At 36.9% G+C, this 16993-nt stretch overlaps 1 protein-coding gene across 1 annotated transcript; it reads right to left on the reverse strand.

Annotated features, from left to right (window-relative positions):
* Positions 1-106: 106 nt before the first annotated feature.
* Positions 107-16743, reverse strand: LOC117115471. The gene is made up of 2 exons (XM_033259290.1): positions 16606-16743; positions 107-758 (listed from the first exon to the last, which is right to left on the reverse strand). The coding sequence occupies exons 1-2, from the start codon at positions 16682-16684 to the stop codon at positions 535-537; spliced, it is 303 nt and encodes a 100-aa protein (XP_033115181.1). The 5' UTR covers positions 16685-16743; the 3' UTR covers positions 107-534.
* Positions 16744-16993: the final 250 nt, after the last annotated feature.

The raw sequence follows: 16993 nt of genomic DNA on the forward strand, positions 1-16993 counted from the left end.
CGCTGGCGCCATCCCTGTATCTTTTAGCAGCACTGCACTTCCAGCCATGTTTGCATAGGCCTACCCATTATCGCCAAACAGTTCTTTCATCTTTCTTTTGGAACGTTATACCGTATGGACACAAAACAATTATACTATCAAATATGACGGTGTCGTTAGGAAAAATCAATAAAAATATTGATAAATATTACAGTTTGTATCTATTTGATTATTTTGTGTTAAATTATGATTCCTAACGTTCATTAACGACCTTTTTAAATAACTGGCAGAAACCAATGTAATATAATGTTATATTATATATTAATAGGCCTATATGTATATTACTTCATAACACTTGCCATATTCACAAATGTATCCTCTCGAAATTTCATTTGGATTTATAACAGTAGCAGGAATATCATACATTTTTCCAGTGCTTATTTTGATCCTAACCGCAGTATAAATGGAATTGCTCAAATCAGGCTGGCCATCATTCCATGGAATAGAATAATTAAACTCCTCTCCTGTTTCCCACTTCCCATTTGCATCAATATTTCAATCCAAACCCGCCTGGCGTGATAATCCGATCTCGTACATACCACCTGAATAGTTACGTAACCTTACGTAATCGAGTACGGCGGTCAATTCATCGACGGTTGCGAAGCTTGCAAGGTAACCACCTGATGATTCACAGATTTCTTTTAAATCATACCAGATTTCTTTTTGCTCGAGTTGGTAAAACGTATACTCCGACCTCTTATACTGGAACGTAAGAATGCCTAAAGAGGGATAAATTCAGAAATTCAATAATATATTTGCAAAGGAATATTCATATTCATAAAATACAATCAACAATCTTTACATACATTTTCTATGTATTAGAAGGTTACCAAAACGATTGAGTGACGGTGTGTCGCATTTAAATAGCTGTGGGAAAAATATCAATATCAACCTGCTGCTCCAGGATTTTTTTTTACTAAAGCTTTGCGATGTTCCCATGGATTGAAACGTATACTATTAACTAGAAATAGTTAAAAAAAAGTGACTATTTCTTATGATCATAGCCGTACTCTTATACACATCTAGATGTGTCTATTGTAAAGCTCTGCTTGTTTGTGGTTGCCCTTTCCAATTCCAATTTTATATATCTGTACTGTTTATCTATGCTTTGAAAAGATTTGGAATAAATTTATTTTGAATTGAATTGAACAAGGTTGATATCCAAAAGTTTAAATGGTTCCCCTCTATATCCCTAAAGGAACACTTCATACCTTTTAACCTCGACACAATTAGACCCAGAGACGTCAGAAAAATTCTCAATAACAAGAAACCAACTTCAGCCCCGGGGGAAGATGGCATCTTATATGGACTCTTACGAAAACTTCCAGCAACACATCATCTCCTTGCCACATTATTTAGTAAACAGCTTATCAGCGGTGATCCTCCAGTAAGATGGTCACGCAGTGTCGTCACCCTTATCCATAAGGATGGTGACACTAGCAAACCAGGTAACTTTCGGATGATTTTTTTAACATCTTGTATCGGTAAATTATTCCATCAAATTGTTGCCGAACGAATAGCTAACTTTATGACAAGCAATATGTATATTGATCCTGAAACACAAAAAGCGTTCCTGAATGGGATAAATGGATGCGTAGAACATTCAATTGTAATAAATGAATCGCTAGCGCACGCAAGAAACAAGAAAAGGACAATTCACTTAACTTTTTTCGATTTAGCCGACGCCTTTGGCTCAGTTGAACTTAATAAACTACACGATGGAGAGATATAGAATCCCACCTACCATCCACAGTTATATAACTACACTTTATTCAAGACTCAGTGGAAAAATCCGTGGTCCTGCTTGGCAGTCATCGGATTTTAATTTCTGTCGGGGGGTGTTCCAGGGTGACCCCCTGTCACCTATAATTTTCTTAATGGCTTTCAACCCGATTATACACTACCTGAAAACCAAGGAGTCCGAGCATGGCTACGAACTCGAAGGAAAGAAATTTACCACTCTTCCATTTGCAGACGATTTTTGTCAAATCACTAAAGACAAAAGGACACATCAGAAACTAATGAATGAGATAATAGATATTACACAATCTATGCATCTTTCTCTTAGCCTGTTAAGTGTAAAACCATGTCCATCAGAGGCAGTAAGCCTGATGAATGTAACTTTTCATTGGGGGCTAATATTCTTAAGTCCTTGAAGAGTACACCCGAGAAATTCCTCGGTAGTATGTTGTTTTTTAGTGGTAAAACTAAGGAAACCTTTGAATTCATAAAGAATAAAATTAATGGAACAATTAACAACATCATTAAAAGCCTTATTAGAAACGAATTCAAATTGCGTATTATATATACAATACGCTACACCATCATTTCGCTATATGTTAACAGTGCATGAGTTAACTGACTGTCAACTTCAAACGCTTGACCACATACACACAAATGCAATTAAAAAATAGATTGGATTGGCCACAAACGGACCTACACCAGCATTCATACATAGTCCAGAGGGATTAAATTTCCCCCGAATATCTGACGTGTATCTGGAATCACATGTCCTAGCATATTCTCTTTCCCTGGTTAAGGCTGACAGTCGGGTAACCCATGCTCTGAAATGTAAATTAGAAAGAAAAACAAGATGGTCAAGAAAAATGCAAAAAATGGCTCTATAAAATGGTAGTCCACGATAGATCAGTTTCTAGGGCTGAATCGAATACCAATTGGTCAAAAATTAAGCCCCATATAAAAGAAGCTATATTTGAAAATAGGATTGAATTCTAGCATCAATATGTGGAACCCCTAAGGAAACAAGGTGACCTACTAAAGCTTACACACCTTATCTCTGCAGATCTTACATGGAGATCTTTGATTTATAATTTACCTAAGGGGGTATTGAGTTTCGCAGTGAGGGCATCCATAGATTTTTTACCCACTCTAAGTAATCTCCGTACATGGGGTAAGCGAACAAATGATAAGTGTAATATGTGTCAAAATAAGTAAACTCTTGTGCATGTCCTAAATTCATGCCCTGTATCACTTGAACAGGGCCGATTTACGTGGCGGCACGATTCTATAATACATTTGCTGATTAAATATATTCTGAAATATAGGAGGGTTGACAATGTTTATGCAGTCGTAAAAGGCTACTCCATAGCAGGGGGAACAGTTCCCCCAAGCGTCCTCATAACGAAGGCAAAACCAGATATTGTTATCCTAACAGGTAATAATATCGAACTTTTGGAATTAACCGTACCATTTGAAATGAATATCGATAAAGCGCATCGACGAAAAGAGGATAAATACAAAGATACCATCAATGATATTGTCAGAAATGGGTTTAGAGGTAAACTTACCTGCCTTGAAATAGGAAGTAGAGGTCTCATTACTCCAGAAAATGAATGTAGAATAAAAGATATTTTTTTAGATAACTTCAAGAAACGCAAAAGCAATAATTAAGGAAATTTCAGAAACTGCTCTCGTTACCAGCTACACGATTTGGAATGCTAGGTTTAACCCTGCATGGGAAAATATTACACTAATGTAATAGTTCTTGGATGGCTCTAATCTATCTGGCCGTTCGCCCTTTAATCTGAATCTGATAAATGTTTTTTTTTCTTTTGATGTTTCGTTTAATATGTATTTGTTGTCTTCCTTCATTGGTCTGTATCTCTACAGACCCTGACCTGGATTTGATGTGTCTTCTTTTTGACTTGAGATTGAATATAGATGATTCACACATTTTGATGACTGTGTCAAAGTTTAGTGTAACTTGAGATTTCAGAATGGAAAGAAAAACGCTCAATAAAATGTTAACTGTTCTAATGTTCTCTAACTAACAAATATGATTGCAACTTCGTCAAAAATAATCATAGAAAGGATAAGAAATAATTATCACCCTTGAAATTATTGTGCAGGACCGACCAGCGATGAAAATCAAATTATGCCTGTTACATGCATGATTATTGATCGCACGCCTTCTGGTAGCTCGATCCCGCATTGTATGCTGGGAACGACAAGATGGCGATATGCTTTGTGCAACACGAGTTAATAAAGTGTGTTAATGGAAACTCTAATACTGAAGGCTATCCTGAGTTAATTGTATTACGTCTTTAACTCTAGAAGTTACAACATAAAACATGGTATCCAGAAGTGCCGGATTTGGATTTCATCGTGCTCCATTTCAGTGATAAACTCGGAATTTTGTGTATGCCTAGCGTTCGGAAACTTGTGACTGTACGTTATAGCGTTGATCGTCAAGCGTCCCCGCGATCGAGTCATTGATGTGCTGTGGATCGCGGTAAAGTCATATTACACAGTGTAGTGGGAATCGTAGCCCTTGTAGTGAGTGTAATATAGTATAAGCTTGGAGTATATTTGTAAAATAGTTGATAAGCTTAAAGTCAAGTCTAAATCTAGTATCTTTTTTTGAAGGTAACTATTAGTAATATAACTAGTTTAGATAAATAATAGAGAAATAAACATGCTTGTTGGTGATGAAAATGAGCAAACTCCACTAGATGCAGATGGTAATGTACCTCCTCAAGGTCATGGTATCAAGAATATTACGGTTCCTCTTCCTCCCAATATCACTTTAAAATGGAATATGAAAACCAATTGGTACGAGCTACTGACTGGTCTAAAAAATCAGGCGGTGGAATATCGTGTCGCTGCATTTGTCACATGTATCGGTCAGAAAGCTCTGGAAATCCACACTGATCTACCTTTTAAAACTGAGGAATATAAAGGAAATATAGATACCATATTACAATTATGGGAAGAATACTGCTGTGGGCAAACTAATGTCATATATTAGAGGTTTTGTTTTAAGAAGTGTGATCAAAATACATCTGAAACTTTTGATCAATATTTGCCAGCACAATACTTACCTGCAAATGTGGTGCAGACAAAAACCAGTAAGAAGTTGCGTATGTACAGCAATGATATGGTCCCTGTCTTGGGTACATGTAACTTAAGATTTTAAAAAATCCAAGAAATGGTAAAAGGTACTTAGTTCCTTTTTATGTCATAAGTAATCAAAAGGGCTCACTACATAAACTCCCACTTCTTGGTTCAACTACAGCACAACAAATGCAACTCATCTCAGTCAATCATGAAAACATTGCAATAGTCAACGAGTTGCAAGATGAAATGTCAAATGTCAAAGCTAAAGAAAATTTATGTCAGGAATATCGGGACGTCTTCAGTGGTCGCGGTTGTATGCCTGGTAATGTCACCCTCTATGTGGATGAAACTGTAAGACCGCACGTAGCGCCCCCACGTCGTGTACCTTTGTCGGTGCAATCGAGTTTAAAAGCAGAATTGGAGAGACTTCAAAAGGAAGGGGTAATTGAAAAGGTAGAAGAGCCACCAGATTGGTGCTCCAGCCTTTGTTGTGTAGAAAAGAGCAACGGTAAATTTTGCTTATGTATTGACCCCCAGCCTCTCAACTGCGCACTTAAACGTAGCTACTATTCTCTCCCTGTCATAGAGGATATACTTCCTGAATTGGATGGAGTGAAAGTGTTTTCCAAAGCCGATTTGAATGAAGGCTTTCTCCAGTTTAAGCTAGATAACGAGTCTACGAAACTGACTACATTCCAGTCTCTGTGGGGCCGTTGAAAATATTTGCGAATGCCTCAAGGCACAAGTCCCGCCCCCAACTTTTTCAGCAAAAACTGAATTAGTCACTGGATGGACTCAATGGCATACATATTGTCGCGGATGATGTTCTTATCACTGGATGTGGTGAAACACTTGCTGAAACAACACAGGATCATGACAATAACTTGAAAGCGTTTCTTGAGCGTTGTAGCAAAATGAACATTACGCTAAACAAGGACAAGTTTGAGAAGAAGCTAGAATTGCTACACTTCATTGGACATGTGTTGACAGCGAATGGCCTCAAATCAGATCCTAGCAAAGTTCACGCGGTGATCAACATGCCAACACCCGACTCCCCAGCTGCAGTACAGAGACTGAATGACATGGTTAAATACCTTGCCAAGTTTATTCCCTGCCTGTCACAGTTGAATAAACCATTACGCACACTCACTCACAAGAACCAACTTTGGAATTGGTCATCAGAGTGTCAACAAGCTTTTTAACGTATCAAACAAGCATTGTCTCATGCACCAGTTCTCAAGTACTTTGATACCAATTGTCAAACTGAAGGACAATGTGATGCTTCCGAAGCCGGTCTCGGATTTGCACTCCTGCAAGATTGACTTCCAGTTATGTACGCCAGTAGAGCCTTGACTTGTGCTGAACGCAACTATTCTCAAATTGAGAAGGAACTTTTGGCTCAGGTTGTCGGCTTAGAGCGACATCATTTGTACACTTATGGTCGTAAAATCATCTTATGGACAGACCATAAACCATTGGTTAACATTAGCAACAAATCGATATCATCAGCTCCTAAGATACTCAAAAGCCTCTATGAGACTTCGCCAATATGATGTAGAAATTCGCTATAAGCCTGGCCCTGAGATGCATTTGGCAGACATTATGTCAAAAGCCTACGTTACTGATCAAGGAAATGTTGATCAAGTACCAGAGAGCATCCATCTTGCCGATCTTTATTATTATTATCTTGCAGTCCCTGAGAAACAGTTGCAATATATCCAAACTGCTACGGCAAGTGACATAGGTTTGCAGACTGTCAAACGTCTGATCACTTCGGGTTGGCCAGAACATCAAAGTCAAGTCACACCAAAGCACAGCCATATTTTAACTGTAAACATGAACTCTCCATATTGGACAATATAGTCTTCAAAGGAGACAGATGTGTAGTCCCCCGATCAGCTCGCGAAGCCATAAGAAAAGTACTTCATAGCGCCCACCTTGGAGTAGAAAGTATGCTTCGGCGCTAGAGAGAGACTGTCTTTTGGCCTGGAATCACAGCTGATTTGAATGACTTTTTGTCTAAATGTGACATATGTAATACATTCCAACATGGGCAGCCAAAAGAACCACTGCTCCACCATGAACTTCCAGATAGACTTAGGGAGAAGATTTGAATCTCATGTCATTGGATGGTCATCACTACCTTGTAACGGTAGATTAATATTATTCTGACTATTTCGAACTCGATCATATGACAAACACAAAGTCTGTTGTCAAAAGACTCAAGCGACATTTCTCAAGACATGACAATCCTCTCACCATTTAATTCTTCTGCATTTGCAAACTTTGCTACAGAATATCAGTTTACCACATTGTTCACCTGAGTACCCACAATCAAGTGGAAAGGTTGAGTCAGCGGTTAAAATAGCCAAGAATCCTAGTCGGAAAACCAACAAAGATCAAAAAGACATTAACAGAGCGTTAATCGCATAGAGAAACACTCCTACTGCTGGACTAGCAGTAGGAGTAGCTCTCCAGCACAGCGTATGTTTGGACGTCGAACAAGAACATCTCTTCCAATTATGAGCTCACATCTCAAACCAAACGTTCCTGAGAACGTCACAGAGAACAAACAAAAGAAGCAACGAAAGCAGAAAGAATCATTTGATCGCGGTGCAAAAGAATTACCATCATGACGTGTACATCTCCCTTAGAGTTTTTGCACAGTGAGTGACCTTCTTAGTTACACTGTGTAAACAAACCATGACAGTGAGTGATAAAACGATTTATTACACATTAACACAGCAAAGGTTCTTGATATTATTACCAAGCAAGGTCACTGAAATTAGTACCAGTTCCACTGTAAAGCAGCCTTCACTAAGACTTAATTAGATTAAAACAAAAAAAAGCTAGAACTAGGGTCAGGTCTCATGTTTATTTTGCCTGCTGTGATCATCAACTAGCCATGCCTCATTCAAGGACGTTCAGTTGTTTAATGGGTCATAAATCTTCAATAACATGTCAAACACTAATTCGATTTTACCCGACCAGTCGGGTATTGAATGGTCAGATACTGCATAGGACTTGTACACCTAATGATTTCTTCAGCCAGGTGACATTGTCAGAATGAAACCGAAACCACACTGCAAAGAGTGGAAGAAAGCACGCGTCAAAAAAATGGTCAATCGCAGACCTTACAAAGCGCAAACAGAATGCGGCGCAGAGTACATCAGGAATCGACGACATCTTCGATTAAGCGCTGAGTCATTCACTCTCATCGATCATACATATGCACGCAAATTTAAACTTAAATGTACGACGAAGTCAAAAGAGACTCAGAACAACAGTGCATCAACTAGACGCAGTACCAGAGTTAGGAGAAAACCTGGTGTTGAAAGAGCATAGAAAATTAGATGCTCACGTTATGCACAGTTTTAGGTTATTTTTAAAGCAGAGCATTGAAACATGTTTATTTTGGACATTATGATGAAAAATTAAACCTTATGAGCATATAAAATTTAGTGCTCTCACTGTTTGATATTATTGTAGAACTTTTAGAGAAAGAAAAAGAAAACAAAATACTAAATTTGTAAGAAAAATTTAACTCATAAAGTACACTCAAGTCAAGTCAGTGTTAACATTGTGGAGTTTGTTTTACTCATCTTCTTACAAGTACAAATTCAATTGACTTATTGGTAAATTTATGTTATGATACACATTCTAGTACAGTATGATATCTAATTTTTTCTTTCCAAAAAAAGGAAAGATGTTGCACGCATGATTAATGATCGCACGCCCTCTGGTAGCTCGATCCCGCATTGTATGCTATGACGACAAGATGGCGATATGCTTTGTGCAACACGAGTTAATAAAGTGTGTTAATGGAAACTCTAATACTGAAGGCTATCCTGAGTATTGTATTACGTCTTTAACTCTAGAAGTTACAACATAAAAATATGCCAAGTGCTGATGATAACCTCAAATCACCTTATTTTGCAAGTTTGCGTTCCCAGCTAATCATCGAGCCACCCTTAGCCTTTCACCCCCACCGCCGCCCTATCTCAAGAATTCCTGATGATGACAAAATTATTGTCGAAATATTCATTCCCAACACGATGGCGTGCATTCCAATACTTGGAGTTTGTATTATACTTTCTTAATTGAGAATATTCAGTGGGGCTGATTGGAAATTATGCTAAATCATGCCAAATTTTCCTGTGACACTAGGGAGGGAGTGACCCCAAAAATTCTCGCTCCCAATGAAAACAAGTCACGGTCACATAGTCACAAATCACATTTTTTTTGCTAGCTCGCGCTCCCACACCTAAACATCGAGCCTCCCTTTACCTTCCACCCCACTCTATCCCATTCCTATTCTCCAAGATACACTATTGATGTCGGGAGTGTAGAGAAGGGGAAAACTGATTTTTCCGACTGGAAAAAGTTAAGAGTTAATGCCATCTTAAAACCCTCACAGAGGCCCGGCAGAACTCCCCTGGGCAAGAAACAATTTGGCGATTTCAGGGCCGTCGGAAGCGCACCGGCCGCACCGGCTTTGGCCGGACCACTTTTTCTCAATTCCATTACTTTCTGAAATAAATATATAATGATAATTATGAATTATATGAATGTACGCAATTATATGAATGTACGCATCGCATTGACAGTATCTAGCCCACTTCCACTAACTTTCAATCTTGTATCTGTTCCTGCATGGGTTGGAATAGGGGTAGTTGCTTTGCAGCACATTTTCAAAATTTACAGGTATGAATTTATACACCAACTTTACTCCTTGAGGGGGCGGAGGGATTGCCAGATGAGATTTTTGGGCATCCACAATTTATACTTTTAGACCACAATATTAGAGAATGGCAACCGCAACTCGATTGGATTTAAAGATTAGTCGTGGCGTCGGACGAAAGATGGTGGGGGATGTCCAGGTTTGTAAAGGGGTGTGGTGCTGGAGGAAGAGGCTGAGAGGGGGTTCCCCTTCCAAATGAGATTTTCTTTAAGAATAGGAACCTCTGGATGGCCGGAAATGGTACTCTCAGACTCTGACAGACATGTGTTGGCTTGGTGTGGGCCTATTTTTATATGTTTTATGGTTGACTGCCCGACAAGCTTTGTCCGGCGGGGTTTGACCTGTTTGGTGGGGGACTTAATCCCCTGTCCCCCCTCCCCGATGGCGCCGTCACTGCTTTATAGTCCCTGTAGTTCAATCGGAGGATCGCTTGCTTTCTGGAAGTATTAGGCCTACTAGGCCTATTATTAGAGTAAAAGTAGCATAGCGACCTAAATTAGACTCTACCAAATCAAAACTGCTGATTTTCCAGGGGCTTTTATCCCTGCTGCACCCTGACCGGGGGATTTTTTTCGGTTTGATTGCAGATTGAACTCACTTCACTATAGTCTGCATTACTTTCTCCATCACTTTCAAACATGCCAACACCTACATCAACATCATTACCGTTCATCATCATCGTCGACGTCATCGCCATCGACATCATCATCGTCATCATTATTGTCATCGTAGTCATTATCACCTTCATCATAACCGTCGTTGTTATCATCATCCCCTCATCATAATTATGATCATCATTAATTCACATTTTTTTTTCTGGGTGTCTTGAAAATGACAAAAAATCATAAAAATAATTTTGAAATTAACTTGTTCATTTTTGCAGTAGCATACATATTTTTAACTTTAGCAAAGAAATTATTAAAGTTCAAAAATGTGTATCCTGATTTTTAAACTTGATTACAATAAATAATAAAACACTTCCATTGACTGAAAGTGTGTTCTATCATTTTTCTTTGTAAAATGACGGGTAAACTTTTTTTTAAATACACTAATGTTTATGTTCAAGTTGATAATTTTTATGTTACTTAAAAACGGGCAAGTTAATTTAAAAAATGATTCAGCGGCATTGTGCCCCTCTCTACTCATTAACTGGATCACCATAATGTTAGTACTCTGTTATTTATTTATTACCAGGGTAGTTCTCTTTATGGAAGTATACGTGCATAGTCTGTCTGCATGAAGGTTGACTAAAATTAATGTGTAATCGGTATAAGGTCTACCAGAAGCAAACACAGCACTTAACTTTATCATTTTTTTTTTACAATTCTAGTGATAGTATATACATTCTAGAGCGTGATAATAACTAATAACTTATTAATGTTCCAGGCTGAATTTTGCAAGAAAATTTAATTGAAATTGAACGAGTAGTATGTTCATAACCTGTAGGCTGCAGATCCATTTGTGTGGCAAATAGTATCCTGTGTTTTATTTATTGCATATTGTGTATATTTCATAGTTCAATACCCTCCACATCGTGTAAATACAATTACAGTATGTTATAGTCATTTTTGGTTTATGCATTATTTATTATGTTTCATGCTCTTTTGGAGGGATAAGCAACTCAATTTATCTACTTATGGCAATGATAAATAATTACATTTTTAACAATAAATTATTATTTTCTACAGCTTTACCAGCTGCTATTTCATGGCATCCAGAGGTGCCATATTTCCAACATAGACTCTCATCCATGCTAACTTTATATATTGTGGCTGCCCCTTGAGGGGAATGAGAAAGCGGCTCTAGGTAGCCAGCATCTATTTCCGGACATTCATAGGCGCCAAACAAGTTGTTTACCAACAACCATGGTGGGGCTAGATTTGATATGATAATTATGCTCTCAGATCTCAACTAACTTCAAAATCCTGTAGCTGTGGATAGAGATAGCGGGTCTCCACTCTTCATTTACCACCAAATTTGTCATGTGCTCATACTACACCCCCCCCCTCCCCTCCGCACCATACCTCACTCTAATGGCCGGACCAAATTGCAAAATGCTTCCGACGGCTATGAATTTAAAAGGCTTTAAAAAAGCTTTTTCTCCCCGACGAATTTTATTTTTTCTCCCAGCAGGGAAAATCCCCTTGACCGGGAAGGGGGCTCTGTAGCCACTTAGACTCCATTGGTTCCACCACTTATTCCGTCATCAGTATTTTACTACAAATAACAATATAAATAAACAATTTTCTTGATCCTTACAATGAGTATCGGTATAAGTTCACTGTGTGTGCTACTTTTGTCGAAGGGTCCCAGGGACTAGCCCACCTAAGCGCCAACCTTAGTGGGGTTGTAGAAAATGTATGATTATGGCACCTCTAAATGGCCATAAATGCCACTATGAGAATTAAATTTCAATATAATTTTAATTTTTCCTCCTTTCTAGTGTTTATTAAAAAAAAAGTTATGGCGAGGTTGATTATGAGGATGACATAGGCTGTGGAATAGTTTAGTGAGTGATGGAAAGATTAATAACATAAAATACATGAGGCCAGGTCAAGGGCAAAGATCTTTTTGAAAGGTAGATAGTAGGTGGGGGCATTCGTGAGTCTAATTCATCTGAGCACCTCCATGGTGAGGTTCGAAAATTTGAAGAAATAGTACCATGGTCGGAAATGACTCTTTATATATATAGTAAAATTCCTCATCATTACATTACTATCGCAGTCAAAATAAAACTTTAACAAATCGCTCAAGATTAGAAACTTTCAATAACACTCGCTCTTCCCATTTAGACATTTCATTTCAACAATTTTCAGGCCTGTACTTGACAGAGGATCACACAACCCATAGTTTTTATCAGAAATTTGTCAAACTTGGCCACAATATTCCTTTACCAAGATATGGAAGTGACTAAATTTTGAAGGGTCAGGGTCAAAGGTCAAGGGCACAATGATCGAACAACTACTTGAGTATAACCATCTGCCGTATGGACGTGTGTGTGTGTGGGCTTGCTGGTACAGTGTAAACAAACATAGGACCATTAATTTCAAAGATATATATATGAAAACAGTTTGGTGCAGTGGTTAGAAGAGTGTTTTCCACACTACCAGCCCGGGGTTTAAATCCCTAGGAGTCTACTTCTTTATTTTTGATGGGGACAATTTTCGGGGGAAATTTATGCTGAGAACTATGATGTGGGCGGAGATATGCACTCTCCGAGACTGCCATCTAGTTTAATGACATGCATGCTATTGTTCTGGTCATTATGAGAAGCTTTATTATGAGGTTTTGAGGAATAATATTTACATTATTCCAGTATGTGTGCCAACAAGAACTACAGTAATTGATTTTATTTCATGATTGCTTTGCAATAAACGTATATTGAATCTTGAATTAAACGGAACATATTTCTCCCCTTAGTACCAAATGTTTTCTTTTCTTATTTATAAATTACAGTATTTCGAGAAATAATTATGCACTCAGTTTTAAAATACATAATACAAAATTTCGAAATAATATTTAACATTCTATTGGGCCATAAATAGAGCAAATACACAAAAAGGGGAAAATATTCAATCCTTTTAATTGTTTTGATCTCTATCAAATTTATTTTCCAATAAAATTAATCCTTATTTTTAATTCGCAAAATTAAGAGAGGCTACACACTGCAGGTAATGAAAAAACAATTTAGTATGAATACTATCTTTGTCTGGATACCTCTTTATTACTTCATACACTGCATAAACTAATTTTTGTATTAATATTCATTGTAATGTCATGGTACGAAACTAAAAAAATGATGTAAGCCACAGTTATTTCATTTTTCAAACTTTATTTGTTGATCTTCTAATGTTTTACCATATATTATGATACTGCTTTAGCAAAAAAAAATTGTCACTAATTAACAAACAATTTATTACAGTATATTAATCACCAGTAAATTTAAGGGTCAATGCAAAAGAATACAGTAAGGGCATTATTGTATTTAACTGTTTATTGTCATGAGTAAACTGCCTTACGATTAATATCGAAACGGCACTGGCTTGGTGTACAGGAGTTCTTGCTTTTTCATCAGATGCCAAGAGTATCAAGTTTTATAACTCATAGAATCAAAACCATGATTTCCAGAATGGTATTTTTTTCTAATTAACGTACTGTAATATACAGGTACATAACGAATGTATAAAATTTGTTGAATATGCTGTATTATCATCCCCACTCAACTTAGGGCTCCCAGGAAATGTCCTCTGTTGATTAATGAAAATGAGTGGTGATCACCCAGCTGAAATAACCATTCCAAACAGCTGTAAACAGATACAATTGAAACAGAATCTGTCATAATATAGACAATATAAATAATTTTGTTAATTAAAGTAAATACAATTTTTTTTTTGTAAATATCAATTTTTTTTTTTTTGTAAATACACATTTTAATGTTGTTGTGCAATTTCGTAATTTTTAACACTTATATTTTTGTAAATGCAACAATATTAGCCAATGGCTATTTTTTGGATTTTTTTTATACCTGAATAAAATAAAATATAACATTTGATAAAACCTGATAATCACCATGCACATTTAATTTTTGTAAGAAAATTAATTTCTGTACAAAACTTCTTACTGTGAGGTCTTGGCTGCATCGACAAAGCAAAGTTTAAGACTATTGTTTTAAAGTAGACTTGTACCTGCAGAACTATTACATAAATAGACATTAAACTACCATCTACCTGTATATCAATTTTAATCAAAGTCATCAACAATTGTTTATTTGTTTTAACGCATTTCTGTAATTTTTTTAAAGATTACACTATTGTATTTGATAAACCTGTAAAAAAAAAACAATTGATAGGCATTAAAATTATACATTTTTTTTATTATGAATAGTTTGTCCAACCATGTCCTATCCAAATTCTTATACACAGGGGTAGCGCCAGCGCAAGGGGTGGGTTTGGTGATCGGGGTTAGGGCCCTGTCGGGGAGAGCTGTCCCCTCCCTTCGTCGGGGAAAAAGAAAAGCCACAATTCGTCGAGGACAAAAATACACAGTATATGTATTTTCTACATATCATTAGACTCCAAAATCGATTAACTAAGCCTTTGAAACCCCTAAATTGTCATTATTTTCGGGGGCTTCTCCCCCTGCAACACTTTCAGGAGGTTTTGAGTGACGTCAGACATCGACCTCTTTTTTTCGTCGGGGAAATCCCCCCCCCCTCCATCCCGTCGGGCAAATCCTGGCACCACCCCTGATATAGGCATGGCTACTTTCCATAATCACATTTAAATTATGATAAAAAAAGTTATATTTATAGTATTGATAAGTTATTTAATGTCGTACAGATCCATGTACTCTTTAAATTTCATGCTGTCCCAAATGTGTGTAAATGTGAATCATAATAAATAGGCTAGGGTTAAAAGCATACCCCCTGAACAGGTAGAAGGTTGTGATACCTAGCAAATATCCAGAATGTTCTGGATATCTGGCGGGATATAAATTTCATCGACTGACTGATTACTTGAAAACTAAATAAATAAGCAGTTACAATAACACGTTCATTCACAATCACTCACAACAAAGTCAGAGAGTAGGCGGTTGTGGAGGATATTCATTTGATATTTGTATATTCATTTGATATACGTAAACGTACCGTCGACCACTCTCGTAGCTTATCCAGGTATTCATTGTCTTCAATTTTGTGTCGCAGTTGCGACTGGACAACTATCCCGTCTTCCTAAGTGTGCTATGCTGTTCTGGGCTTCGCGTGAACTTCTTCATTATGAAAATCAAGCGCTCTTTTAGATTATACTACAGCTTTTCCACAAACAACATAATACACTCATTAGATGCTCAATGTTCGGTCATACTTTATAAGTTGTGCTTTCTAATCGTTATATTATTCTTGTCTCATGATTAAGAAGTGTATAAAGTACCAACCTACGAAATATAAAGCAATTTGTAGACGAGGATTTTTAAGTATGAAAATCCAAACATACCTTAGGCTACCTTTTATCACAGTGATCGTAGATACTATGCTAATATAGTATCTATGCTTTTATGCTGGCTGAAAGGTCTGGTGGATGGGATAAGTGCATACATCTTAGTCGGTTTTATTTATATTATTAATCTATTATTATAATTAATACTGGTATATTTTCATGCACAGTCACAGAATCGATTTACTTTCGCATTATTCACTAAAACAAGTACATTCGTATCCGTTACTCGTATTGATATTATCTCAGATCCTATAGGGTCATTCATATTAAATAATAAAAATATATTATGTATATCATAATGTATGTAGGCCTATACAATAGTAATATGGTCTGCAGTGTGGCCTAAGGTACATTTTCCCCTATGGTGGTATAATGTCTTCAAATAGGCACTGCATGGAACTCGTAATTACTATTGTATTAAAATAAAAACAGTTAAAAATACATTAAAATCATTTTTTTTCCATGGGCAATCAAAACATTCAAGAATAGTTACACGACATGTAATAAAAGAACAATAGGTCTAACAACTAACAGTCAAATCTTCAGTTTATTTCTACTAATATGTAGAAAATACATAATTTATAATTTTTTCTCCCCGATGAATTGTGGATTTTCTGCCTGACGGTGGGGGGGGGGAACCTCCCCTTGCTGGCGCCTCCCCTGGTTTCTTTTTTAAACTAGCAATGTGAAAAGTGTTGAAAATGAGTGACAAGAATATCCTTACCCGTAGACGACAACATATATATACGATCTGCAGAACACATGCTCGTCCTTCATATTCCTAATGATGTTACATTTATACAAGCTATAAAATAAACTTACGTTTTTTTGATAGTTTAAGTAATTTACAATTTTGAAAAGAATACTAAAATGTGCTTAAGTTTGAGGGCTCATAGTAGTGGTACAGTAATAGAATCGTCTTAGTCGTAAGACCTAAATTTTAATCGGATTGATAAATTACATACAACTTACATGGAGGCATAAACAGGCAAATGATAACTGATTTTAAAATACAGCCAGTCGGTTGCGGTGATAGCTCTGGGGTCCACATCGTCCTGCTATACTAGGAGTAGTAACACAATTTTGCAGTATTATTTTGTGGTATGTTTGCTAGTATAAACTCTGTACTGTAAAGTGGTTACACTAGAAGCTCAGTATTCGGTTTTTGAACTGCAGTTCAAATGTAAATTTACTGCAGCGAGTTCTCTGGCCTGATTGGTTCACAGCGGTAACTCAACCTCACTGCAGTAAATAATTTTCTGATCTGTGATTGGTTGACATTTTCAGAGCCCAGAAAATTGACAAATAATAATAATAATTAGGAGAATGGAGGAAAATTACTTACTTAATCCTCTTCTGT

Source organism: Anneissia japonica, unplaced genomic scaffold, assembly GCF_011630105.1.
Source record: "Anneissia japonica isolate Jap-2015-1 unplaced genomic scaffold, ASM1163010v1 scaffold287847_len925385_cov155, whole genome shotgun sequence".
Lineage (NCBI taxonomy): Eukaryota > Metazoa > Echinodermata > Crinoidea > Comatulida > Comatulidae > Anneissia > Anneissia japonica.

Bases quoted from the DNA above. Each gene is read 5' to 3' on its own strand.
- LOC117115471 (XM_033259290.1), bottom strand. From the start codon at position 16,684: ATGTGGACCCCAGAGCTATCACCGCAACCGACTGGCTGTATTTTAAAA. The intron at 759-16,605 runs GTAAGTTGTATG...ATCCCTCTTTAG, and splicing joins TTGCCTGTTTATGCCTCCAT to GCATTCTTACGTTCCAGTAT.